This window comes from Stegostoma tigrinum, chromosome 18 (assembly GCF_030684315.1).
Source record: "Stegostoma tigrinum isolate sSteTig4 chromosome 18, sSteTig4.hap1, whole genome shotgun sequence".
Taxonomy (NCBI): domain Eukaryota; kingdom Metazoa; phylum Chordata; class Chondrichthyes; order Orectolobiformes; family Stegostomatidae; genus Stegostoma; species Stegostoma tigrinum.
Genome location: NC_081371.1, coordinates 10,163,082 through 10,188,658, shown reverse-complemented (window position 1 = coordinate 10,188,658; position 25,577 = coordinate 10,163,082). Strand labels below are relative to the sequence as shown.

Genomic DNA, 25,577 nt, shown 5'->3' with positions numbered 1-25,577 from the left:
TAATAGGATGTTATCATTTATTGTAAGGGGAATCAAATGCAAAAGTAGGACGGTTATACTTCAGATATACGAGCCAGGGGTAAGACCACGTCTAGAGTACAATGTACAGTCTTGGTCTCCTTACTTAAAGGAAGGATGTAAATGTGTTGGAAAGCAGCTCAGAGAGCGTTTACTCGACTTAACAGACAACTTGATTGAAATGTTTAAAATTCTGGTTGAGTTTTGACAGGGTGGATACTGAAATGTCGCTTCCTCTTGTGCACAATTCTATAACTCAGGGTCACTTGTTCAGAATCGGGAGTTCCCAATTTCAGAGCAAAATAAGATAAAACATTTTTTTTGTAGAGAATTGAGTGTCCTTGGAGCTCTCGTCCTCAAAAGAGATTGGAAAATAATGATTTGTAGACAGGAGGGACTGCAGATGCTGGAAGCCAGAGTCAAGAGAAATGAGGCTGGAAAAGCACAGTAGGTCAGACAGCGTCCGTGGAGTATAAAAGTCATCATTTTGGGCCGAAACCCTTTGTCAGGGCTGGGGAGGGGGAGGGGACCTCAGAAGTAAATAAAGGGAGGGGATGGGGCTGGAGCGGAGGGAAGGCTAGGTGTGAAGGCGATAGGTGGATGCAGGTAAGGGGTTATTGTGATTGGTCCATAGGAAGGGAGTGGACAGGTGAGTAGGAAGATGGACAGGGTAGGTCAGGACAGAGAGGCAAAGAGGAGGATGAGAGCTGGACCTGGGATAAGAATGGGTTAGTTGACTTTGTCTAATACACAGAATTTCTGGAATTCTATTCAGCAAACATTGGTGTGCTGATTACTAAATTGAATTGTGTTGTTGTACTAACAGCCTCACTAACAAGACAAAGTCTCCAGATGATAATTTCTCAACCAGTTGTCATCAGACCTTAAGACTGAAAGAGAAAGATCAAAATCTCAAAGTTGAAAGAAATGTTGAAAAGAATAAAAAGTTGGCACAGAATATTAAACAGTATCTGCAAAGTAAATGTAAAACTATAAACTATAAGGTTCAGATCTATCAAGTGACCTGAAAGAGGGTGTAAACAAAATTTGCTTGAATATTATTAGTGGCATGAGGTTTTAGAGGTAAGAAGAAACTGCAGAAGGTGGGATTGTTATCCTCACTGCAGGCAAGTGTTAAGATTCTTCACTGAGGTTTTCAAAATTACACCGTGTTCTGGTTTCTATTTGCAGGTGAGTTAGCACGAGAGGACACACGTTTAACATCATTCATGAAGATTTCAGTGGGACATGATGAGCTGAAAAGCTATCCACAGTTAATTGTGGTGATCTGGAACACAATGCCTGGAAGGGTATTGGAAGGAACATTCAAAAGAAAACTGAATATAGTTGAAAATAAAACATTGCAAGACAATTGGAAAAGAGCAGGGAAATGGCACTTATTGACCCGTTCTTTGATAGAATGAGTCGATTGACTTTGTTTTATGCTCTGAATTTCTAGAAGAATTCTATTCAGCAGATGTTGTTTTGGTAAATTGAATTGTATTCTTGTAGTGTGTTGCCTCACTAACAAGATAAAGCCTCAAGATGATAAAAGCAGAGCATTCCAACTAGCACAAGTTAGCACAAGTTTGAGATTAGTGCCCACTGAAGGATCAAAAACAGCAGGTTCAATTTATTATGCTACTTTCACATCACTTTTGTTAGGGATAAATAGAACTCTGATACGCAGACAACGAACTATTCCAGAGATCCTAAGTTATTAACATCCAAATGTCAGCTTGATTATTATGTTATCAGAGAACTGACAGGGTCTTACAGACAATGAAAGTATTAATTTAAAATTCTCTCAGGTAGGATAATGTGACACTCCATCACAGCTTTCAAACTCAATTTTGCACTAACTCTAGTTACTCTGCAATCAGTGAAAAGCCGGAGATGTAAAACTCACAACCAAATTATATTAAACAGACATGAAACCAAAACTATTCACATGACTCAAAATGCACAGTAAATCTACTCCAGAATGTTTAGAACAATCAACTGAGTACAAATTGGCATTAAACACCTGATTGCTTTGGATACCAAGACTCATTGGTGCAACAGGAAATGCACACGCAAACCTTTTAGATCTTCCACATTATCTACCCTACTAAAGAGAGCCAGACCAAAATCATTCAGGAATAAAAAAAACTTCCAAAAGATATTTTTTCCCCAAACTAGTTGTACTTATTACATTAAAATATCACTCGGGTATGGGACATCTGGCAACACTGCATTACCATAAACGGATTGTTCAAATTTAAGTGTTGTGAACTCTGCCTGGATACAGGACCATACCATCAGTTGCCGGGTGAGGACCCATAACAGCTGAAGGGGTGAGAGGGTAATATCGGTTGGGGTGGGGGTGATACTGCTGTGAGAAACAGAGGGAAATGTTTTGTGTTAATCTCAAAATCGTTTTCTATTTGAAAAAGGTGGAGCTTCAGAAGATTTATGAACCAAGTAGGTGGAAGAGGGTGCCTTTCAGGTGGAAATCAGTTTGATGAGTGATTGAGCTTTCAAAAGTAAAACATACTCTGAGGTGGCAAAGAGATAGGATCCTGCTGAAACGACAAGATGGAATTGGACATTAACTCGGAGGCTACATATTTGCAGAAAACATACCACAAAGTATTAATATAACATGGGGATTTCAGTTACACCAGTTTATTTATGGGGAAAATATCCTTTCGGTAGCTTAGTTGCCTACAAACTAATGCTTAGTCAATACTGATTTTAGTAAACTCAAAATGTGAATTTTGTTGTGCAATGCTTTCATCAGCCTTGAAATATTCAGAACACTTTAAAAGTTATTGATACCCCAGGGATTGTAATTTTTGAGAAATCCAGGGTTTTGGTCCTGCTGTGACAAATGTTTATCAAGCATCAAACAGATTGAAAAAATGTCCCCATCATATTATTTTTGTTTTAACAAAGTCAGCTGTTAATTTGGATCGCCCTTTGTAGTGTAACAAATAGAGCAATTTGCAAATGGCATATAAAAGTATATAAAGAAGAAAACCTATAATGATTTAATTGGGAAAACAAGGTGAAGACAAAGGCATGTGACAGTCCAAAACAATATACACATGTTTCAGCCAGCTAATTGTTTGCATTTATAGTGTGTTAAATCTGTTTAGTGTTCTTCTGGCATTGTTTCCCAGGACAATAAACCCATGTAAACACTGCTTTCTTCACTTACCTATAATCGGACGGTCTATTTTCTGAATGATCCTCTCTGGGCCACCTGGAATTTTCATCATCCTGGATTCATTTTATGCAAACACAAAGACAAAAATTGACAAAGTCTATCTCTGAAAACGTTTCAACATCATTGTCACAACTCAAAATAAATTAAATAGGATGATATATGTTGGGGAGAATTGTAATTCACAGTTGAGGGAGGTTGGTGCTAAATGGGAAGTTAAAAATAAAAATGTCAAGTCCGTTTCAAACCCGCCCACTTCTACCTTGAAAAGTGGAAGGACGGGCTGGGAAATCAACCTCTTAAGCACATGGGAAATACAGCAGCGTTCAGAGCGACCACAAGAAATAAGAACAGTCTACAGTCAGGCTCACTTGAGCCGAAGAAACAAGCAGTTATTCTGCACTATACAGGAGAGACAGCTAAAGGAACATGTATTGCTTCACCTCGACATTTAAGTATAGTTGAAGGGAAGAAACTGCATAGCAATTCACGGAGCGATGGGAAGTATTAGCATAGATGCTCAACAGAAAGTTCCTGGGGCTCTGAATTACCTGATAGGTGCACAGAGGAGAACACCTATGCTGCAGGTGAAGACAAACACTCGACGTTATAAACAGCATGGGATTGCAGAATAACTTTGTACGGACAAATAGTGGCGGTTATCAGTGATTCTAACATTAGAGGAATGGTGTGCCATTTTTCCAGGTACGATAGTGAGTCTAGAATGAAATGCTGTCTCCAAGCTGCTTAGAGTACAGAAAATAAGGGAAGGGAAAGATTAGGCACTGTAAAAACAGTGTCTTACTTTGAGAGTTTTGATTGTGAACCGAAATTTTTTTACAAACTGTTGTTTCAAAAACCAAGGAACGCTGGAGGATTGCTGAAGCAAGTAATCTGGCACTCATTGCAAGCATTGTTTACGCAACTGCTTGTTCAAGCAGTAATTGAAGTGTAATTTGCAGATGAGCTGGAGCCAAATGCAGTGTACAAATGGAGCTTGTTTAGCAACAAGCAGATGACAGATGGTCTACGAACCAATGACAAAGGCTTTCTGCCTAGGAAAAATTGTGTGATTAATTTTCAAGCAGCTGTCCAGCTTGGGGCTCTAAAGGAGACAGAATAGCCTTTAAACTGCAACATTTCAGGAGATCTCTCTGCAAAGAACTACTTAAAGGTGAAGAAAATCAGATTAAGGTTCCTTCCCTTTAGCAGTTTCTGCAAGCTTTGACTTTTTAAATGAAAAAAAAGTTAAAGACCTTCTATAAATCTACATGAATTCTCTGAGCCTCCTGCAAACGAGCAAGAAATTCCAAAGAAAGAAAAATTTCAGATTTCCAAGTCAATGAAATTGGTCAGGGAACTTGAAGACTAAATAAGTTTGCTCTGAACCAATATCTTTGCAATCAATGTAAATTTAGTAGTTGCAAAAAATTAAACCTCGAAAAGAAATGAAATACAAATCCTTTCATTTTTTCTGAAGGGTCCTGACCTGAAACGTTAACGTTCCTGCTCCTTTAATGCTGCCTGGCCTGCAGTGTTCCTCCAGCTCCTCATTGTGATATGTCTGACTCCAGCATCTGCAGTTCTTGTTATCACGGAGAAAACTGGGAAGCAATTTTCTGACTAGCACAAGAATCAGCAAAGCAACCCTGTGAATAGGAGCCACTGAACTCCCTTCCAAGTCTTTCCCTCTGTCTGTAACAACCACTTTTTCCTGTCTGTATGCTTGTGCATGCATGCATATAAGGGGCTGTTTATAAAAAGAGTGTTAAATAGTAATGTTATATGCTCAGAGATAATGGGAACTGCAGATGCTGGAGAATCCAAGATTACAAAGTGTGTAGCTGGACGAACACAGCAGGCCAAGCAGCATCTCAGGAGCACAAAAGCTGACGTTTCGGGCCTAGACCCTTCATCAGAGAGGGGGATGGGGAGAGGGAACTGGAATAAATAGGGAGAGAGCGGGAGGCGGACCGAAGATGGATAGAGGAGAAGATAGGTGGAGAGGAGAGTATAGATGGGGAGGGGATGTGTCAGTGCAGGGAGGACGGACAGGTCAAGGAGGCGGGATGAGGTTGGTAGGTGGGAAATGGAGATGCTGCTAGAGGTGGGAGGAGGGGATAGGTGAGAGGAAGAACAGGTTAGGGAGGCAGGGACAAGCTGGGCTGGTTTAGTGATGCAGTGGGGGGAGGGGACAAGCTGGGCTGGTTTTGGGATGCAGTGGGGGAGGGGGAGATTTTGAAGCTTGTGAAGTCCACATTGATACCATTGGGCTGCAGGGTTCCCAAGCGGAATATGAGTTGCTGTTCCTGCAACCTTCGGGTGGCATCATTGTGGCACTGCAGGAGGCCCATGATGGACATGTCGTCTAAGGAATGGGAGGGGGAGTTAAAATGGTTTGCGACTGGGAGGTGCAGTTGTTTATTGCGAACCAAGCGGAGGTGTTCTGCAAAGCAGTCCCCAAGCCTCTGCTTGGTTTCCCCAATGTAGGGGAAGCCACACCGGGTACAGTGGCTGCAGTATACTACATTGGCAGATATGCAGGTGAACATCTGCTTAAATATGGAAAGTCATCTTGGGGCCTGGAATGGGGGTGAGGGAGGAAGTGTGGGGGCAAGTGTAGCACATTCTGCGCTTGCAGGGGAAGGTGCCGGGCGTGGTGGGGTTGGAGAGGGGTGTGGAGGGAACAACGGAATCATGGAGAGAGTGGTCTCTCCGGAAGGCAGACAAGGGTGGGGATGGAAAAATGTCTTGGGTGGCGGGGTCGGATGTGGATGGTGGAAGTGTTGGAGGATGATGCGTTGTATCCAGAGGTTGGTGGGGTGGTATGTGAGGACGAGGGGGATTCTCTTAGGGCGGTTATTGCGGGGGCAGGGTGTGAGGAATGAGTTGCGGGAAATGCGGGAGACCCAGTCAAGGGCATTCTCGACCACTGTGGCGGGGGGAAGTTGCGGTCCTTGAAGAACGCGGACATCGGGGATGTGCGGGAGTGGAATGCCTCATCCTGGGAGCAGATGCGGCGGAGGCAAAGGAATTCGGAATGGGGATGGAATTTTTGCAGGGCGGTGGGTGGGAGGAGGTGTATTCTAGGTAGCTGTGGGAGTTGGTGGGCTTGAAGTGGACATCAGTTTCTAGCTGGTTGCCTGAGATGGAGGCAGAGAGGTCCAGGAAGGTGAGGGATGCGTTGGAGATGGCCCAGGTGAACTTGAGGTTGGGGTGGAAGGTGTTGGTGAAGTGGATGAACGGTTTGAGCTTCTCTTGGCACCTGGCACCTTCCCCTGCAACCGCAGGAAATGCTACACCTGCCCCCACACCTCCTCCCTCACCCCCATCCCAGGCCCCAAGATGATTTTCCATATTATGCAGATGTTCACCTGCACATCTGCCAATGTAGTATACTGCAGCCACTGTACCCGGTGTGGCTACCTCTACATTGGGCAAACCAAGCGAAGACTTGGGGACTGCGTTGCAGATCACCACCGCTCGGTTCGCAATAAACAACTGCACCTCCCAGTCGCAAACCATTTCCACTCCCCCTCCCATTCCTTAGACAACATGTCCGTCATGGGCCTCCTGCAGTGCCACAATGATGCCGCCCGAAGGTTGCAGAAACAGCAACTCATATCCCGCTTGGGATCCCTGCAGCCCAATGGTATCAATGTGGACTTCACAAGCTTCAAAATCTCCCCCTCCCCCACTGCATTCCAAAACCAGCCCAGCTTGTCCCCTCCCCCCACTGCATCACTAAACCAGCCCAGCTCGTCCACGCCTTCCTAACCTGTTTTTCCTGTCACCTATCCCCTCCTCCCACCTCTAGCAGCACCTCCATTTCCCACCTACTATCCTCATCCCGCCTCCTTGACCTGTCTGTCCTCCCCAGACTGACCTATCCCTCCCCACCTCCCCACCTATACTCTCCTCTCCACCTATCTTCTCCTCTATCCATCTTTGGTCCGCCTCCCCCCCTCCCCATTTATTTCAGAACCTTCTTCCCATCCCCCTCTCTGATGAAGGGTCTAGGCCCGAAACGTCAGCTTTTGTGCTCCTGAGATGCTGCTTGGCCTGCTGTGTTCATCCAGCTACACACTTCATTATGTTATATGCTGATGGTTCCTAATTGTTTACCTGTGGCTGGAATCTAATTACTTGTAATAAACAATGATTTCTGTTAACCGAAACCTAGTCTGTGCTGTCAACTTGAGTCTGAAAGTGAAAATTGAGGAATTAAAATCTTTACTTGTTGTAATGACTCCAGGAAAGCAGGGCTTCAATTCCAGCATATTATGTAAGCCGCAGTTTGCATAAAAGTAATTACATGACAAAGAACAGAATGAGTCTTGTGAATTCAGTTTGTGTTAAATAGTAATTTTAGAACCAGTACTGACGCTATGTATGTACCTAGTCATAGAGAAGTAGATGATAATTTTTAACAATTGACTGGTGATACAAAAAGGAAAATTTCAAATTTCCACGTCGATGGAATTGGTCAAGAAACTTGTAGACTAAATAGGTTTCCTCTAAACCAATATCTTTGCAATCAATATAAATTTAACAGTGATGAAAAATAAACCTGGAAAGGAAAAGAAATACAAATCCTTGCATCTTCACCAAAGGTACTTCTGAAGTTTAATCACAAATATAACATTAAAAATAGACGTACGTATATTGGTAAATAAAAACTGAAATAACTGCGGATGCCGGAAAAATGAAACATAAACAAAAATTGCTGGAAAAGCTCAGCAGGTCTGGCAGCATCTGTGCAGAGAAATCGCAATCAATGTTTCAGATCCAGTGGCCCTTCCTCGGAACACAGCACTGATATGAGGGTACGTACATTGGAGCAGATAAATAAGAAATTAAGGAAATAGTGAAAAAATGGCTGCAATTTGTTGCCAATTGTCCAAATAACTTAAAACAAGCAGGGAAAAACTAAACTGTAATGTTAATTCATCTTTACATGACAGAAATACTGCAGATGCTTGCTATTCAATTAAAGTCACAGAAACTATAGAATCAAAATAAATGTAGTGTATGCATAATGAATAATTATTTGCTTTGCAAAAAACAGTGGAGGAGAAAGGCCATCTTTACCCAGGAGCCAGTTTTGGGTGAAGGACCAAACCGTCGACCATGTCCATAATCACGATTGTCAGCAGAATACCCTCGATACTCCTCAGAATGGCTATAATAATTATATTCACGGCCTGTGCTGCCACCTCTTCCTCCATCACCACAGCGATCATAATCCTGCCTCCTTGACATCACTTGCACCGATCTTTGAAAATCTGCAGATTCCTAGGAGAAAAAATTCAAAATATTTGTGGCAGAAGACCGTAGTTACATTAGAGTGCCACAGATTTTAAAAATACTTATTCCTAAGACAGCACACACATTACTAAAGAAAATAAACGCAATAAACAAAACCGTTCAACATTCTGATTTACTCATATAAAAATCTTTTAATTACTTATAGAATAATAGTTAATTAACTAGTTTTGTTAATGGAGTAATCAAACATTTAATCCAAAGTTGAGTGCCGGGACACTATTTGACAGAGCAGGGAAATTCAGCCCATTCCTACTCACTCATATTTCTGGCAGAAGTCCCTGAACTGTAATCAGAAACTGAAACTTCACCTTGGTTTCCATGGACCTATAGCAGGGAAAATAAGTTTTAAGTACCTCACTGCAAGGGAAGCAGATTTGAGGGCCAAATGGTCTACTTTTGCTCTAAGATCCGATGCAAGATTGGTTACAAGCACAGAACACAGACACACTGTGGAATGCTTTGTGGATTAGTGCTGCACCACATAGCACATTTATAGCCCTTTCCTGGTTTCTTCAACAATTGTCAGAAAAAGCAACATGGATATGTGGAGGCTAAAACGTAGCTATAAAACATAACTCTCCACTTGGACCAAAATAACATTTGAAACTAAGTCACAGCTGGGCTGCTGCATGAGTAAATATTTATCATTTTGTGCTTGTGATCTCCATTTTCCATAGCTTATGCTAATATTTAGGTCCTGTGTATAGCAATCTTCTTGCAGATCACTTCAATTTTCAATAACAGTTATACCCCAAGAACTTTGTCTTGTAATGATTCTGGTAAATAAGATGATGCTTTTTGGTGCCAGAAGTCATGCTTTAGCACATACCTGGGCAACAAGTCAACCAATGCTTTCAGCTATGAAGTAATGAGTCTCATATTGTCAACATTTAAGCATAAAATAAATAAAACATGCATTTCTAAGTTGGCACATGAGATCACACAGGTGACCCAGGTACCAAAAAATGTTTGGGATTTGGAAGATGTGGCCAGGTAGGGCAAACCACATATGACATGGTGAATGATGAACAAAAATGTGTTCTCCAGTAAAATATAATAAGCTGAAAATTGTAACATTTGTTCACTGAAGAAATAACTTTGGAGCAAGGAAGAGGGATTTCACTGCTGTTGGAAAAGCTGAGATTGGGACGTGGAGGAATCTGGCCAACAATAATGTCCAAGGGCTAACGTGCTATCTGAAAAGGACCAGAGAATTGGAAGAGGCTTTCAAAACTCAGAGTAGTTTCATCATCACTAGAAACATTAAACTGGGAAAGGTGCAGGGAGAAAAAAAAATTTACAAGTATGCGGCTGGATCTCGCTGGTTTGAGTTACAAAGATAGGCTAGATAGGCTGGGATGTTTTTTTCCCTGGAACATAAGAGAATGAGGGGTGACCTTATATAGGTTTATACAATCATGAGAGACAGAGATAAAGTGAATAGCAAAAGGTCTTTTCCCTAGGATAGTGGAGTTGAAGGTGAGAGGGAAAAAATTTAAAAGGGACCCAAGGGGTGACTTTTTCACACAAAGTATGGTACTTAGATTGAATGAATTGCCAGAGGAAATGGGAGATGCAGATACAGATACAACATTTAAAATACATTTGGACAGGCACATGAATAGGAGAGATTTAGAGAGACATGGGCCAAACAGAGGCATTATGGGATTAGTTTAGTTCTGGAAAGCTGGTCAGCATGGATGAGTTGAACTGAAGTGGGTCTGTTTCTGGACTGTACTGCTCTATGAGTTAGGTGGAATATGCACCATCAAACTAAATTTAACGAAATTAGCCCATTTCAGCCAAAGTAAGACAAGTAAGTAACTGTACATGGATAAAGTAGTGAGAAAAATAAATGAGTGAGAATGGAACTGGTTGTCGCTGTACTATCTTCCCAATGGACTAAGACATCAGCACTTTAGTGAATTGAGGGGAATGTAGGTTAGGTTATTTTATTTTTGGATTAGGATTATTCCACGGCACAACATCGTGGGCCGAAGGGCCTGTGCTGTGCTGTACTTTTCTATGTTCACTTATTGATTAGAACTAACTATGTTAAAACCTGATGCAGAAAGAACAGGAGAGAAACAAGAGCTTATTAAGATTAAACTTACAGCATGTTGTGTTCTTTCAGGATGTAAGCGACCCCGTTGATTTCTTTCGCCACATTGTGATCGTGACTCAGACCACATTCCCTCCTATGTATGATGCTTGACTGTGAAAGAAGAACAGGGAATTAGCAAGACATATTACAAGATTGCCAGCTGTCCTGTTTTGAACTGAATAAAAAATTTTGTTTGCATGCCTGAGTTTGGAAATCTGTTGAGGACTAAAAGTGCACTATCAAATCCAATTTGTTTATAAAGTACAAAAAAAAAGACAAAGAACAAGAATAATTGTCCACGCATTATTTCAAATTTCAGTATCTGCGTAATTTAGTTACTATTAGAATAATGGTTCACATATTTAAGCAACAAATTGATGAATGTGAATTATAAGATTGACAAAAGCATGTAAATTGATGTCTACCATATTAATACATGGCCATAATTCATAATATAATTTACTGCACCAAATCTCACGGGATAGACTGCAGCTGCAACAAAATAGTGAAAAAAATACAAATTCAACTTGAAACACCTGCAAAAGAAGAAATGTTTATTGGAATCCTTAGCTATAGCTGGGTGTACCCTTCTGAAGCGGATATCAGGAGGTACAGTGTAATCTGTTTTGTCAAGCTTTTATTTTCCAGTGGCTTAATTCAAGCTCTTTCCTTAAAAAGAATTTATTCTATTTCTCCTTTTCTGAACTTTGCATTAAATTATAACATTAGTCACAATTTTTCTACCTCCATTTTTACATGCTGCATTTCTTCAGAAAGAGGATTGCAACTAGAGTCAAAAAAGTTCACAATTTCCAAAAAAATGGTTTATATCAATCACAACTTTAACAAAATAAAATCAACTATTCACAATTTTAGAACAATTAAACAAGAAAAGTCTCATTGTTAAAAGCTTGTTTAATTCACAAACTATTTAATTCCAAGGGAAAATTCAATCCCCAAAAGTACTTAAACTCAACGCCACAATATACATCCAACTTCACAATTCCTCACCATTTCCCCAAGCAAACCTGCCAGCCTAAATTAATCTTGCAAAAAGCAAAATCCAACAAATTCTGGGTATATGAAATAAAAGCAGAATGTATTGAAGAAATTCAACAGGTCTAGCAGCATCAAATGGAGAAAGAAACAGAGTTGATCTTCCACTCCAATACTACGCTGTTGGAACGAAATTGAAGGGAAAATGTCATGTGTTTTATGACAAAAAGAGATGGTAACTGAAACAAAAAGGAAACTCTGGAAAACATTAAACAGCTATGGAATTGAAAATCAACGGTATAACAGAACAAAGGTTAATGGTAATAGTTTTAATTAAGGAACAAAGCATTGATTCAGTTTAGATGTTATGAGCAGAATAAAGGTCAACACCTGCTGAAAACAAAAACATGAAAACAAGTTACAGATATTGAGGGGAAAAGCAATTTAAATTGAAATGCACAGTTCACAGTTGTTGAACTCAGTACTAAAGCGAGAAGGCTGTAAAGTGCTAAACTGTACATTGAGATGATGTTCCTCCAGCTTGTATTGGGTTTCACAGGAACACTGCAGTATACCTAGGACTGAAACATGAACATAAGAGCAAGATGGTGCATGGTGCATTGAAATGGCAAACAAATGGAAGGTCAGAGTCAAATCTGCGGGCTGAACAGAGATACTCCATGAAGACGTTAGCAAGACCACGTTCCCTGTGTGGAGGAAATAGCATTGCAACAGGTAAATTCAGTATGGGCTCAAAGAAATACAAGTAAACGGCTGCTTTACTGGCACAAGTGCAATAGAATCCTGGACATTGGGAAAGAAGGTGAAAGAGTGAGTGTTACACCTCCTACGATTAAATGGGAAGATGCTGTGCGACGGTATGAAGTGTTGTGAGTGACAGAAGTAGTCCAGGGCATCACAGAGGGGTCTTTCCCTCTGGAATGCCAACTGAGGAGGAGGAGATCCATTTGGTGGCAGGTGGCGGCATCATACCAGAGGTGGCAAAGATGACAGAGGATGGACCTTTCAATATGGAAGTTGGTGGGACGGACAGAGAAGTCAGGCGAAACCCCATTTTGGCTCGAGTTGGGGGACGGGGAGCAGACAGAAGTGGGAATGGATCAGACACAGATGAGACAGCCCCCCAGCGCCCTGCTGCCTCAATCACAGTGCAGGCATCCTCAAAGTAAAAGGAAGACATGCCCGAAACACAACTGTGGAAAGTAGAAACTTTAGAACAGATGTAACACCGAAAATAAGAGAAATGAATGAGATCATTACTGGAGGCAAGCTGAGAAGTGTGCTTGAGGCAGTCATGGGAGCTGATCAGCTTGCAATGAATAACAGTGGACGGGCTCTTCTCGGAAATTGAGACAGAGAAAGAAAGGAAGAAAAGGGAAGACAGGAGTGGGAAATAGATCAGGATAACGTTGGAAAAGAGTAGAAATTGTAAGTAAAAGTAATTCATCTCTCCAGATCTGGACAATCATTGATCTGCGAGAGAACAAGTTGTTGGGTCTGATCCCAAAGTAGAACTGGAATAAAGAATGTTCTTAAAATCCTAAAATTAAATTACTTGATGTGGTTATTTGCACCTGTAGCTCATCAAATTTATCTGCCAGGCTTTACATGTTCACCTACATGCAGTGTAGGCAAACAAATTATTTTATTCCCTCACCTGTTTCCACCTAATTCCTGACAACTTCTCACGCAATCTCTCCTACTCTTTCGTGCACATTGTTTCTCCTTTCTGATGTTCTCGCCTCGTTGCTGACTTAAACAAGTTTAAACTTCCCGCAACTGCATGAGAAAGATGCCCTGCAAGGACAATGGTTCTGATCCTGTTTGTTTACAAAACATTCCACTGTTTTCGTTCTTTTATACCTAGCTTCAGCCCGGCTGTCCGAGAAATCTAAAGCTCCTTCATCTTTTCAGCCAAGCATTTACTTCTCTACCTTCCAATTTCTATATTCATTACTGCCCAAGCCGAGGCTGAATATATAATTTAGAGATAGCAGGAACTGCAGATGCTGGAGTCAGAGTCAACACAGTGTGGAGCTGGAGGAACACAGCAGGTCAAGCAGCATCAGAGAAGCAGGAAAGTTGACGTTTTGGGTTGGGACCCTTCATCAGAAGGGTCTGAGTTCTGATGAGGAGTTCTAACCCAAAATATCGACTTTCCTGCTTCTCTGATGTTGCCTGGCCTGCTGTGTTCCTCCAGCTCCACATTGTGTTAAATATATAAATTAGTACCTTTGAAGTTCCTTGGTTTGTCTCTTTTCTAGCACCCTAGAACCTGCTTTCAGGAGCTCATCTCTCTTTCCTTGCATGATTGGTAACAACATGGACCAGAGGTTTTGGCTGGTCACCTTACCTCCTGACTATTCTGCAGCCTGTCAGTGACATTTATCACCACTGCATGAACGAGGCAACATATCAATAAGAATTCTATCTGCAGCTACAGAAATGTCAATTTTCCCAAGCTAAAGAATCACGCACCACTATTGCTTTCCTAATATTCTTGCTGCTCCCTTTTGCAGCTGAATCACTTTAATATCATGGACTTACTTCAAGTTGCATTCTTCTAAGGAACCATTATCTTTGCCAGCATTCACAGCTAAATAGTTGGAAAGCAAGATTTTTTTAAAAATTGACTCATTCACGGGATGAGGGTATCACTGGCTAGCTAGCATTTATTGTCCATCCCTAATTGCCCAGAGGGCGGTTAAGAGTCAACCACATTGCTGTGGATCTGGAGTTATTTGTCGGCCAGACCAGGTAAGGATGGCAGTTTCCTTCCCTAAAGGACATTAGTGAACCAGATTGGCTTTTCCTGACAATTTGCAATGGTTTCATCGTCATTACAACTCTTAATTCAAGATTTCTTTTGCTTGCATTCAAATTCCACCATCTGCCACGGCAGGATTCAAACTGGTGTCCCTACAACATTACTTGGAGTTTCTGGATTAACAGTTCAGTGATAATACCACTAGGCCATTGCCTCCCCTTACATTGACCCACTCTTGATGCATTGGAGGGCACTCCTGCACTATCTGCTTGACAGTTCACTTGACTGTTTGGCAGTCATGCATCCCATCTCAACCTGCTCACTCACCTGACCACTTTCAGAAACATGCTATTCACAAAATTCTCAGCCTTATGGATGCACTGTATTGTCTCCAGCTACCACTCAAATTCCAAAATCCCAAGTTCAGACTTGTCTAGCACTTCCTGTACATGTGGTTGCCCTTTGTTGTATCCTGGAGCACCCACACACCATGGAGCAGGACGCACATTAAACAGGGCAGAAATTTCCTGCCATAATTCGATGTCCTAGACCACAAAATAAATCGATCAGAGTAAAATGTAAGACATGAAAGATGAGATTTGAAACCAGATTTATATATTCCAGCTCCTTACTGGAGATTCTTCCCTCAATATTGAACTTAGTTCCATTGGGTAATGCCTCTCCCCCATCTCTGACCAGAGTGTCGCCTCACTCCAAGGTTGTTCTTTCAATTTATGCCTGTGTTCCTTCTGGCATAGTCTGCTCTGCTGCTGTACCCATCAATCCAAGCCACTCTTGCACTTCCTGAGATAACAAAGTGTAGAGCTGGATGAACTCTGCAGGCCAAGCAGCATCTTAGGAGCACAAAGGCTGATGTTTCGGGCCTAGACCCTTCATCAGAAAAGGGGGAGGGGGAGAGGGTTCTGAAATAAATAGGGAGAGAGGGGGAAGCGGATCGAATTTGGATAGAGGAGAAGATACGTGGAGAGGAGACAGACAAGTTAAAGAAGCGGGGAAGGAGCCAGTAGAGGTGAGTGTAGGTGGGGAGGTAGGGAGGGCATAAGTCAGTCCGGGGAGGACAAACAGTTCAACGGGGCGGGATGAGGTTAGTAGGTAGGAGATGGGTGTGCGGCTGAGGTGGGAGGAGGGGATAGGTGAGAGGAAGAACAGGTTAGGGAGTTGGGGACAAGTTGGGCTAGTTTTGGGATGCAGTAGGGGAAGGGGAGATTTTGAAGCTTGTGAATTTTCGCCCCCTTGGCCCGGGAACTCCCCACCTTTGTCCATGACGCCACCCACACCCTCCACCGCCTCCAGAACTTCCAATTCCCCAGGCCCCGACACCTCATTTTCACTCTGGACATCCAGTCCCTATACACCAGCATTACCCATGCATATGGCCGAAAGGCCGTCCGCTTCTTCCTGTCCTACAGGCCCAACCAGTCCCCCTCCACCAACGCCATCACCCTCAACAACTTCTCTTTTGATTCCTCCCACTTCCTACAGACAATGGGGGTAGCCATGGGTACGCGCATGGGCCCAAGCTATGCCTGCCTCTTTGTAGGTTATGTGGAACAATCCCTCTTCCGTATCTACACTGGCCCTAAACCCCACCTCTTCCTCTGTTACATTGATGACCGTATCGGCACTGCCTCATGCTTTCACAAGGAAATCGAACAGTTCATCCACTTCACCAACACCTTCCACCCCAATCCTAAATTCACCTGGACTATCTCTAACACCTCCCTCACCTTCCTGGACCTTGCTGTCTCCATCTCAGGCAACCATCTAGAAACCGACATCCATTTCAAGCCCACCAACTCCCACAGCTACCTAGAAAACACCTCCTCCCATCTACCTTCCTGCAAAAACGCCATCCACTATTCCCAATTCCTTCGCCTCCGTCGCATCTGCTCCCAGGATGAAGTATTCCACTCCCGTACATCTCAGATGTCCTCTTTCTTCAAGGACCGCAACATCCCCCTCGCAGTGGTCGATTACTCCCTTGACCGTGTCTCCCATATTTCCCTCAACTCATCGCTCACACCCTTTCCCCGCAATAACCACCAAAAGAGAATCCCCCTCATCCTCACGTACCATCCCACCAACCTCTGGATCCAACGCATCATCCTCCAACACTTCAACCATCTGCAATCCGACCCCACCACCAAAGACATTTTTCCCTCCTCACCCTTGTCTGCTTTCCGGAGGGATCACTCTCTCCGTGACTCCCTTGTCCGCTCAACACTCCCCTCCAACCCCACCACACCTGTCACTTTCCCCTGCAACCGCAGGAAGTGCTATACCTGCCCCCACACCTCCTCCCTCATCCCCATCCCAGGCCCCAAGAAGACTTTCCACATAAAGCAGACGTTCACCTGCACATCTGCCAATGTGGTATACAGCATCCACTGTAACCATTATGGCCTCCTCGACATTAGGGAAACCAAGCGGGGGCTTGGGGGCCACTTTGCAGAACACCTACGCTCAGTTCGCAAAAACAACTGCATCTCCCAGTCGCGAACCATTTCAATCCCCCTCCCATCCCTTAGACGACATGTCCATCCTGGGCCTCGTGCAGTGCCAAAACGATGCCAACCGAAGGTTGCAGGAACTGAAACTCATATTCTGCTTGGGCACTCTGCAGCCCACTGGTACCAATGTGAATTTCACCAGCTTCAAAATCTCCCCCTCCCCCTAGCGTATCCCAAAACCAGCCCAGATCATCCCCGCCTCCCTCACCTGTTCTTCCTCTCACCTATCCCCACCTCTCAGCTCAAGCCGCACCCCAATTTTCTTCCTCCTAACCTCATCCCAGCCCCTTGAACTGTCTGTCATCCCCAGACTGACCTATTCCCTCCCTAACTCCCCACCTACACTCACCTCTACTGGCTCCATCCCCGCCCCTTTAACTTTTCTGTCTCCTCTCCATGTATCTTCTCATCTATCCATCTTCAATCCGCCTCACCCTCTCTCCCTATTTATTTCAGGACGCTTTCCCCCTCCCCCTTTACTGATGAAGAGTCTAGGCCCGGAACGTCAGCTTTTGTGCTCCTAAGATGCTGCTTGGCCTGCAGTGTTCATGCAGCTCCACACTTTGTTATGTCAGATTCTCCAGCATCTGCAGTTCCCATTATCTCTTGCACAGGTTTGCTGCTCCGTTGTGCCTTTCTTTCTCTGCTCTCTTGTTCAGCTCTCACTCCTGTTAGAACCTTGTCCTGGTATTGTAATGTTATGATCCCAGCTGATAGTAATACTGGTAAGTCAGATCCCAGAGTACCCCCAAAGGCTTTACTTTTTCAATTTGCTTAACCTGGTAACCAGTCACCAGACATATTCAAATACAATTACTAATGTACAAAAGCAAAGTTGCTGGAAAAGCCCAGCGGATCTGGCAGCATCTGTGAAGGTAAAAAACAGAGTTGATGTTCTGAGGAAGGGTCACCAGACCCAAAACATTAACCCTTTTTTTGTTCACAGATGCTGCCCGACCTGCTGGGCTTTTCCAGCAACTTTGGTTTTGTTCCTGGTCCTGATTAACAGCATCCGCAGTTCTTTTGGTTTTTATTTAAAATTACTAATTACTTTAAACAAGAGAACAAAGTTTATTACACAATGAAAAGGAAGATAAAAAACACATTATGTACATGACAATTTGAAAAGATACTTTAAACAGTAAAAACAAAAGAAAGCAACCAATTTTTCTCTCAATATATTTACAGCCATTCAATCCCAGTGGTCTCATTCTTACTTTTAACTCTAAAATTTCTTACTCAACTGAGAAGGCCTCATGCAGTGTCTTTTCAATGAGTTTCAGCACATTCACTAGGTATGACTCTCTTCATTATTGTGTCTTCCTGAGAGTCATGGATAAAGGCTAATTTGCTGAATTTTCACATTAAACTCTTAAGAAGAACAAAACTAATGTTTGTGGCCCCTGTCCTCTGCTTCTCTCTGAAATTTAGAAAAGTCATAATCTTTTTCTGGAAATTTGGTTTTGACCCACTCTTGAACAAAAGGTTTCTGACACTTCAAATATTCAAGTCACGTTTGAAGCACTGAAAACCAAAAATGCATGCAATTCTACTGCAGAAACCACGCCCCCACAAATATGAGCTTCCATCCTCATACCTTGCGTTCAGGTCCCAAAGGCAAAACTCTAAACTTCCCTCCCCAAACCCCTGCATCACCATGTCTCTTGCGCCCATTTGACCTGACATTAAATCGATCCTTTACCATGGTTTTGGTCAATAACTCCCTCTTTGGTTAATTTTTGTTTTGGCTAAACTGATCTCTGGAATGCTGTGGGAGAGTTTATGATGTTAAGGAATTACATATACATTTTATTGTTGATGGCAAGCTTTAGCAAAATGCTTTCAATTCTGTGACTTTGTGAAATTACCACAGCTGGGTACCAGATAAACCAATTCTCAATTTACCTCCTGGTTTTTGAGGGTTTTCTTTCACAGTAAAAAAGAATGGCTACAGTAGAGAGAAGCCAATTGACCAGTGTATCCAAGCTAGCACTCTTTTAGAATAATGTAAGTAGTCTCAATAATTTTTAGGAGAGAGGAGAATGATTCAAAAGGAACCTGAGAGGCAACTCTTTCGTACAGAGGGTTGTTCATGTGTGGAATGAACTACCAGAGGTAGAGGCAGGCACAGTTACAACATTTAAAAGATATTTGGGCAGGTATATGAATTGGGAAGGTTTAGAGGGATATGGGATAAATGCAGGCAAAAGAGAACCAGTTTATTTTGGGAGACTTGGTTAGCATGGGCAAGTTGGACTTAAGGGTCTGTTTCCAAGCTGTATAAGTTTATGGCTCTAACATCCCCATTGCTTCCCAATGACTATGAATTAACTCCAGATAATTACCCAAAATCCCTACGAAAGCCATGACTGATTCTTCCTCCACCATAATCCTAGGCAGTATATTCCAGATCCTAACCATCATCTGTGTAAAAACACATCTTCCCTCATGCCAACTTTTGTTCTTGTCAATCACATTAAATCAGCCATAAACTTATACAGCTTGGAAACAGACCCTTAAGTCCAACTTGCCCATGCCAACCAAGTCTCCCAAAATAAACTGGTTCTCTTTTGCCTGCATTTAGCCCATATCCCTCTAAACCTTTCCAATTCATATATCTGCCCAAATATCTTTTAAATGTTGTAACTGTGCCTGCCTCTACCACTTCCTCTGTCTTGTTCTCAATTTCTCCACCATGGCAAACGTTTCTCCCTACCTACTTTGTCCAGAGTCTTCGTGATCTTGAATATCTGATCAAATATTCTCTCATCTAAGAGCCCAGTGTCTCCAGGCTAACTTTGTAAAATTACCCTCATTCCCCAATCTATTCAGGTAAAGCTTTCTGCACCCTTTCCAATGTCTTTACAATCTTTCTAAACTGTGGTGCCCAGAACTGAACAAAATAATTCAGCTCAGGTTGAACCAGGTTTACAACAACATCCAGGTTTCTGAACTCTGTGTCACTATTTATGAAGTCCAGAATTCCAAGTGCATTATTAACTCGTCTGCATTCAAAGATGTGCGTACATGTAACCCCAGTCCTCCTGCACACGCACCAATTTTAGAACTGTATCCCTTATTTCATATTGCCTTTCTTCATTTCTTCCACTAAAATGTGCAACTTCACACTTAGAGCTACAGTCAGACAGCAAAGAAACAGACCCTTAGGTCCAACCAGTCCATTCCACCCACATTCCCAAACTCCTCCCACTGGCCCGTGCTTGGCCCATTTCACTCCAAACATGTTTCATTCATGTACTTATCTACGAATCTGTTAAACATTGTAACTATGTCTCCCAGCCTTTCCAGTCTCTACTTGGAACACAAACCCTCCATTCCCAGCAACATCCTGGTAAATCTCTTCTGAAATGTATCCAGCTTAATAATATCATTCCTATAACAGGGAGACCAAAACTGGGCACAGTACTCCAGAAGAGGCCTTACCAATGTCCTGTACAACTTCAACATAACATCCCAACTCCTACACTCAAAACTCCGAGCAATGAAGACACGCTAAATGCCTTCTAATCACTATCTATACATCATGGAAACTTCAAAGAATTATGTATTTGAACCCCTAGGTCTCATTGTTCTGTAACACAACCCCAAGGCCCTACTTTTAATTGCGTAAGTCTGGCCTTTGTTTGTTTTACCAAAATGCAATACCTTGCATTTATCCAAACTAAATTCCACCTGCCACTCATAGCCCACTAACCCAATTGATCAAGATCCCTTTGTGATCTTAGGTAACCTTCTTCACCGTCAACAATATCATCAATCTTGGTGCCATCTGTAAATGTACTAACCACGCTTTCCGTATTCTCATCTCAATCATTCACATAAATGACAAAGAAAAGTGGACCCAGCACCGAACCCTGTGGAACACCACTGGTCACAGGCCTCCAGTCTGAAAAACAATACTCCATCATTACTATCTCCCACTGTTTAGCCAGCTTTGTATCCAATTGGCAAGCTCCCCCGAATCCTTTGTGATCTAACTTTACGAATTAGTCTACCATACAGAACTTTGTCAAAGGCTTTACTAAGGTCCATGCAAGCAATGCCCACTGTGCTACCCTCAATCTTTTTGATTATTTCCTCAAAAAACTCAATCAAGTTTGAGAGACACAATTTCCATCATATAAAACCATTTGACTATCCCAAATCATTCCCTGCCTTTCCAAATGCATACAAATCTTATCTTTCAGAATCATTTCTATCAACTTATCCACCACCGAAGTCAGACTCACAGGTCGAAAGTTCCTAGGTTTCTCCTCACATCCCTTCTTAAACGAAGGCATAACATTAGCGACTCGCCAGTCATTCAGCACCTCACCTGTAGTTATAAATGATACAAATATTTCTGCAAATGGCCCCGCAATTTCCTCCCTAACTTCCCATTACATCCTAGGATACACTACATCAGATCCTGGAGATTTATTCGTCTTCTTTTTTTTAAAGGCTTCCTGCACTTTCTCTTCTGTTTTATGAACTGTTTTCAAAACATCAATATTTATTTCCCCAAGTTCTTTCACCTCCATTTCTTTCTCCACAGTAAAAAAAATCTCTCATCACCTGAGGTTCAACAAAAAGATGATCTTGTTAATCTTTAAGGGGGCCTATTCTCTCTCTAGCTGCTTTCTTGGTCTTAATGTACTTGTAGAATCTCTTTGGATTTGCCTTAGCCTTGGCAAATAAGGTTATCTCATCCTCTCTTTTTCTTCCTGATCTCCCTCCTAAGAATGCTCCTACCCTCTTTATACTGTTCAACAGATTCATTTGAACCCAGTTATCTATATCTCATATGATTCTTCTTTATTCTTGATTAGAACCTCAACAGCTTTAATTATCCATTGTTCTGTAATCCTTCTAGCTTTATCACTCTAACAGAAACATAATGAATCTGAACTCTCATTATCACACATTTAAATCCTCCCACTTATCAGTCATCCTTTTACCTGTGAACAGTCTACTCCAATCAATTTTTGAAAGTTCTTTTCTCCTTCCATTAAAATTTGCCTTCCTCCAATTAAAAACTTTAATTTTTAGGAGAAGCTTAATCTTCTCCATGAGCATTATAAAACAAATAGAAAATGATCACTGGACCTAAAGTGTTTCCCTACCGTCATTTCAGTCACTTGCTTGGTCTTATTACCCACGACAACGTCATGTTTTGCTCCAGCTCTAGTAGGAACATTTACATATTGATAAAGAAAAATTTCTTGATGACATTTAACAAATTCTTCACCATCCAAACCTTTAACACTATGGCAATCCCCCACAGATATTGGAAAATTAAAAACCCCCCACTATTACATTATTCTTACATATATCTGCGATCTCTCTGCATATTTGTTCAATTTCCCTCTGACTATTGGGAGGTCTCTGGACTAATCTCATCAAGGTGACCATGCCTGTTTTATTTCTAATTTCAACCCATATATTTTCACTGAATAATCTTTCAGAAATATCTTCTCTAGTTACAGCAGTAATGTTTTCCTTAATCAAAAACACCACTCCCCCTCCTCTTTTGCCTCTCTTTCTACACTTCCTGTAGTATTTGAAATGTGGAATATCAAGCTACCAGTCCTGTCCATCTCTCAGCCAGGTTTATGTAATAGTTATGACATCCCAATCCAATGTTCCTAAACATGCCCCGAGTTCTCTGCACTTAGTTTCATTTTCCACCCATCAGCACGTCTTTCTTAATTCATTACTTCTTGATTCTGGATTGCTCCTTGTTTGTTTTCCATGGCTAACCGATAATGTTCCTGTACTTTTTTTTCCACTTTTTCCCTTTCTGATAAATGATCCACTTGTTGCCAGCATCAGGTTGAGTCATCCTTCCTTCCTAAAGAACTAAGCATACTTTAAATCCTCTTGCGTCTCTTTGCCCTTTGTATCCTAGTCTATATTGGGATAACTAAAGCCCCCACCATTATAAATACTCCAAATCTAATACATGGTTACAACCTAGAAGATACTCACCTACGAATTCTCCTTCATTTTGGTCACAACAGTTCTGTTCGCACACAGTCAGTGAAAATTTTCCAACATATTTAAATGGTCTGGTGGTTCTGGCAGCAATGATCTCGTCCTATCACAATCCAATACTCTTCTTGTCTTTAACTCTCATCTCTCTCAATTGTATAACACAAATTGTATTTGGTCTATTTTCAGAGACCTGCTTCAACAAGTTCTGTTCAAAGACTTCCAGTAGAAAACCATTCCATTCAGGGAACTTTATTTCTTCTGTACACAAATTATCAGAATGCTTGGAACTGCCAAGCAGAAAACACTGGTCATGCAATCCAATTCAACTGCAATTAGCTTTCTCACTACCCATTGCTTATTCAAGAAACCAATTTTCCTAATTTAAAATACTCCCCTGTCCCTTTTGAACTTCTAGGGACATCATCCTGAAGAAAAAAAGACATTTTACCAGCACATGGATCATCACACCTGAACAACTTCTATCAAGGACTGAAATCAATAAATGTGAAGCTGGAAAAGAACAGCAGGTCTGACATCACCTGAGGAGTAGGGAAGTCAATGTTCGAGCCGAAACCCTTCTTAAGGACTGGTAGGGCCCACAATCAAATGGAGGGGAGTGGGCTGGGGGGGGTGGGGGGTAGGTGGGATGTGCCTAGATGAGTGCAGTTAAGTGGTTATTGTGTACTGTTCTCAGGAAGGAACACCGTACCCGAAACGTTAACTCTGTTTCTTCCTTCACAGATGCTGCCAGACCTGCTGGGCTTTTCCAGCAACTTCGTTTTTATAAGTGGTTACTGTGGTTGGTCAGTGGGAAAGGTAGAGCGGATAGGTGAGTCAGAAGATGGACAGGTTTGGGGTGGAGAGATTTTGAAGCTGGTGAAGTCAGTATTCAGGCCATTGGGATATTTCACCGTGGGAGCCCAATGGCCTAAATACTGACTTCACCAGCTTCAAAATCTCTCCACTCCAAAGCTGTCCATTTTCCAAGTCTCTTACTGTCTCCTTGTATCAAGAACTATTTAGTACCCAGTCCTGTCCTTCTGAGATTAATCTCTTGCTATCACAACATCATAGTGCCACATGATCAACTGTGACAGAAATTCGAGTTTATTATGCTCCACTCATTCACATACAAATACAGTAAACACAAGCTTTATTCCTTTTCCTTTGATTTTGACCACACTAAATACATGATTATTTTTGTATTATGCCTGTCCCAATTCTCTGTGCTATGATTAACATTTCTAACGTTACCTCCAACTTCCTGGTCTCATACCAAGTTAATTTAAACCCTCCAAATAGATGTTATTTCCTTTGAGGTCCTTCTTAATACCTTCCTACCTTACTAAAAATTGCCAGCAGGACCTCATCCCTCTTTCTAGCCATGTCACTGTTGAGCTCCGATATAACTTGTTACCTTCGGCTATTTATCCTGCCCCCTGCAGAGTGCTCTGCAGCCACTCAAAAACAATCTTGACTTTGGCACTAAGAAGATACTATACCATCCTGGATTCACATCTACAACCACAAAAACACCCAACTTCTTCCCTAACTATAAAAATGCCTATCGCTATGGCTTTGTGAATATTGTGCCAAGCCCTTGTACAGCCAATTCAGCCATAGTCCTGCAGCCTTGGCTCTGGCTCCTCTCTCCAGAGGAATTATCACTTTCACCAGCATTCAGAAATCTTCATCAGTGCAAAACTGGTAACGAGTCTCAAAACTGTATTTTTTGTCAAAAATACTTATAAAGTTACAGAAGCTGCCATCCTTACAGACTGCTGTTCAGTCAGAATTCAGAGAATTATTCCCCAGCACCAACTTCAAATTTGCAATCCTACGTAGCTTTTTAGGCATAAGCCATGAAAGCACATTTTACAGGCTTAGGTATCTGTGCAACTGTATGGTTATTGTGTCAACTGATTGACAACACATGGATGTTACATGAAGAAAATCAAATACACAAGTTTAGAGCAGATTGCTAATTTATTCATGTAGTCAGAGGATCACAGAATTATGGAACTTACTCCCCAACGGGATGACAACACCAGATCAACTGAAATTTTCACGACTGAAATGTTTGTTTGAAAAGAAAACAAGGGATATGGATCAAAGGTGGATATGGAGCAATGGGAGTTTAATGGAGCTGAGGTATAAGCCAAACAAAAGCGAACAGAAAGACATTGCAGACTCAAGAGGCTGAAATATGTATTGCTGAATTTCTACGATGCTATAAATTGAAAGATAACAAAATTCTGGATGTGAGTTTGCTCACTGAGCTGGAAGGTGAGTTTTCAGACGTTTCGTCACCATTCTAGGTAACATCATCAGTGAGCCTCCGACGAAGCGCTGGTGTTATGTCCCGCTTTCTATTTATCTGTTTAGGTTTCCTTGGGTTGGTGATGTCATTTCCTGTTCTTTTTCTCAGCGGGTGGTAGATTGGCTCCAAATCAATGTGTTTGTTGATGGAGTTCTGGTTGGAATGCCATGCTTCGAGGAATTCTTGTGCGTGTCTCTGTTTGGCTTGTCCCAGGATGGATGTGTTGTCCCAATCAAAGTGGTGTCCTTCCTCATCTGTACGTAAGGATACGAGTGATAGTGGGTCATGTC

At 42.0% G+C, this 25,577-nt stretch overlaps 1 protein-coding gene across 3 annotated transcripts in view; it reads right to left on the bottom strand.

The window, feature by feature from the left end:
* The window catches only part of pphln1 (periphilin 1), a 134,777-nt gene that overhangs the window by 107,087 nt on the left and 2,113 nt on the right, over positions 1–25,577 (bottom strand). For all 3 annotated transcript variants that reach the window (XM_048549181.2, XM_048549182.2, XM_048549183.2), the window contains exons 2-4: positions 10,669–10,769; positions 8,318–8,521; positions 3,221–3,282 (exon numbers count right to left, since the gene is read on the bottom strand). In XM_048549181.2, coding sequence (XP_048405138.1) covers positions 3,221–3,282; positions 8,318–8,521; positions 10,669–10,746 — 344 coding nt within the window. In that variant the 5' untranslated portion in view covers positions 10,747–10,769. The remainder of the gene's footprint in view (positions 1–3,220; positions 3,283–8,317; positions 8,522–10,668; positions 10,770–25,577) is intronic.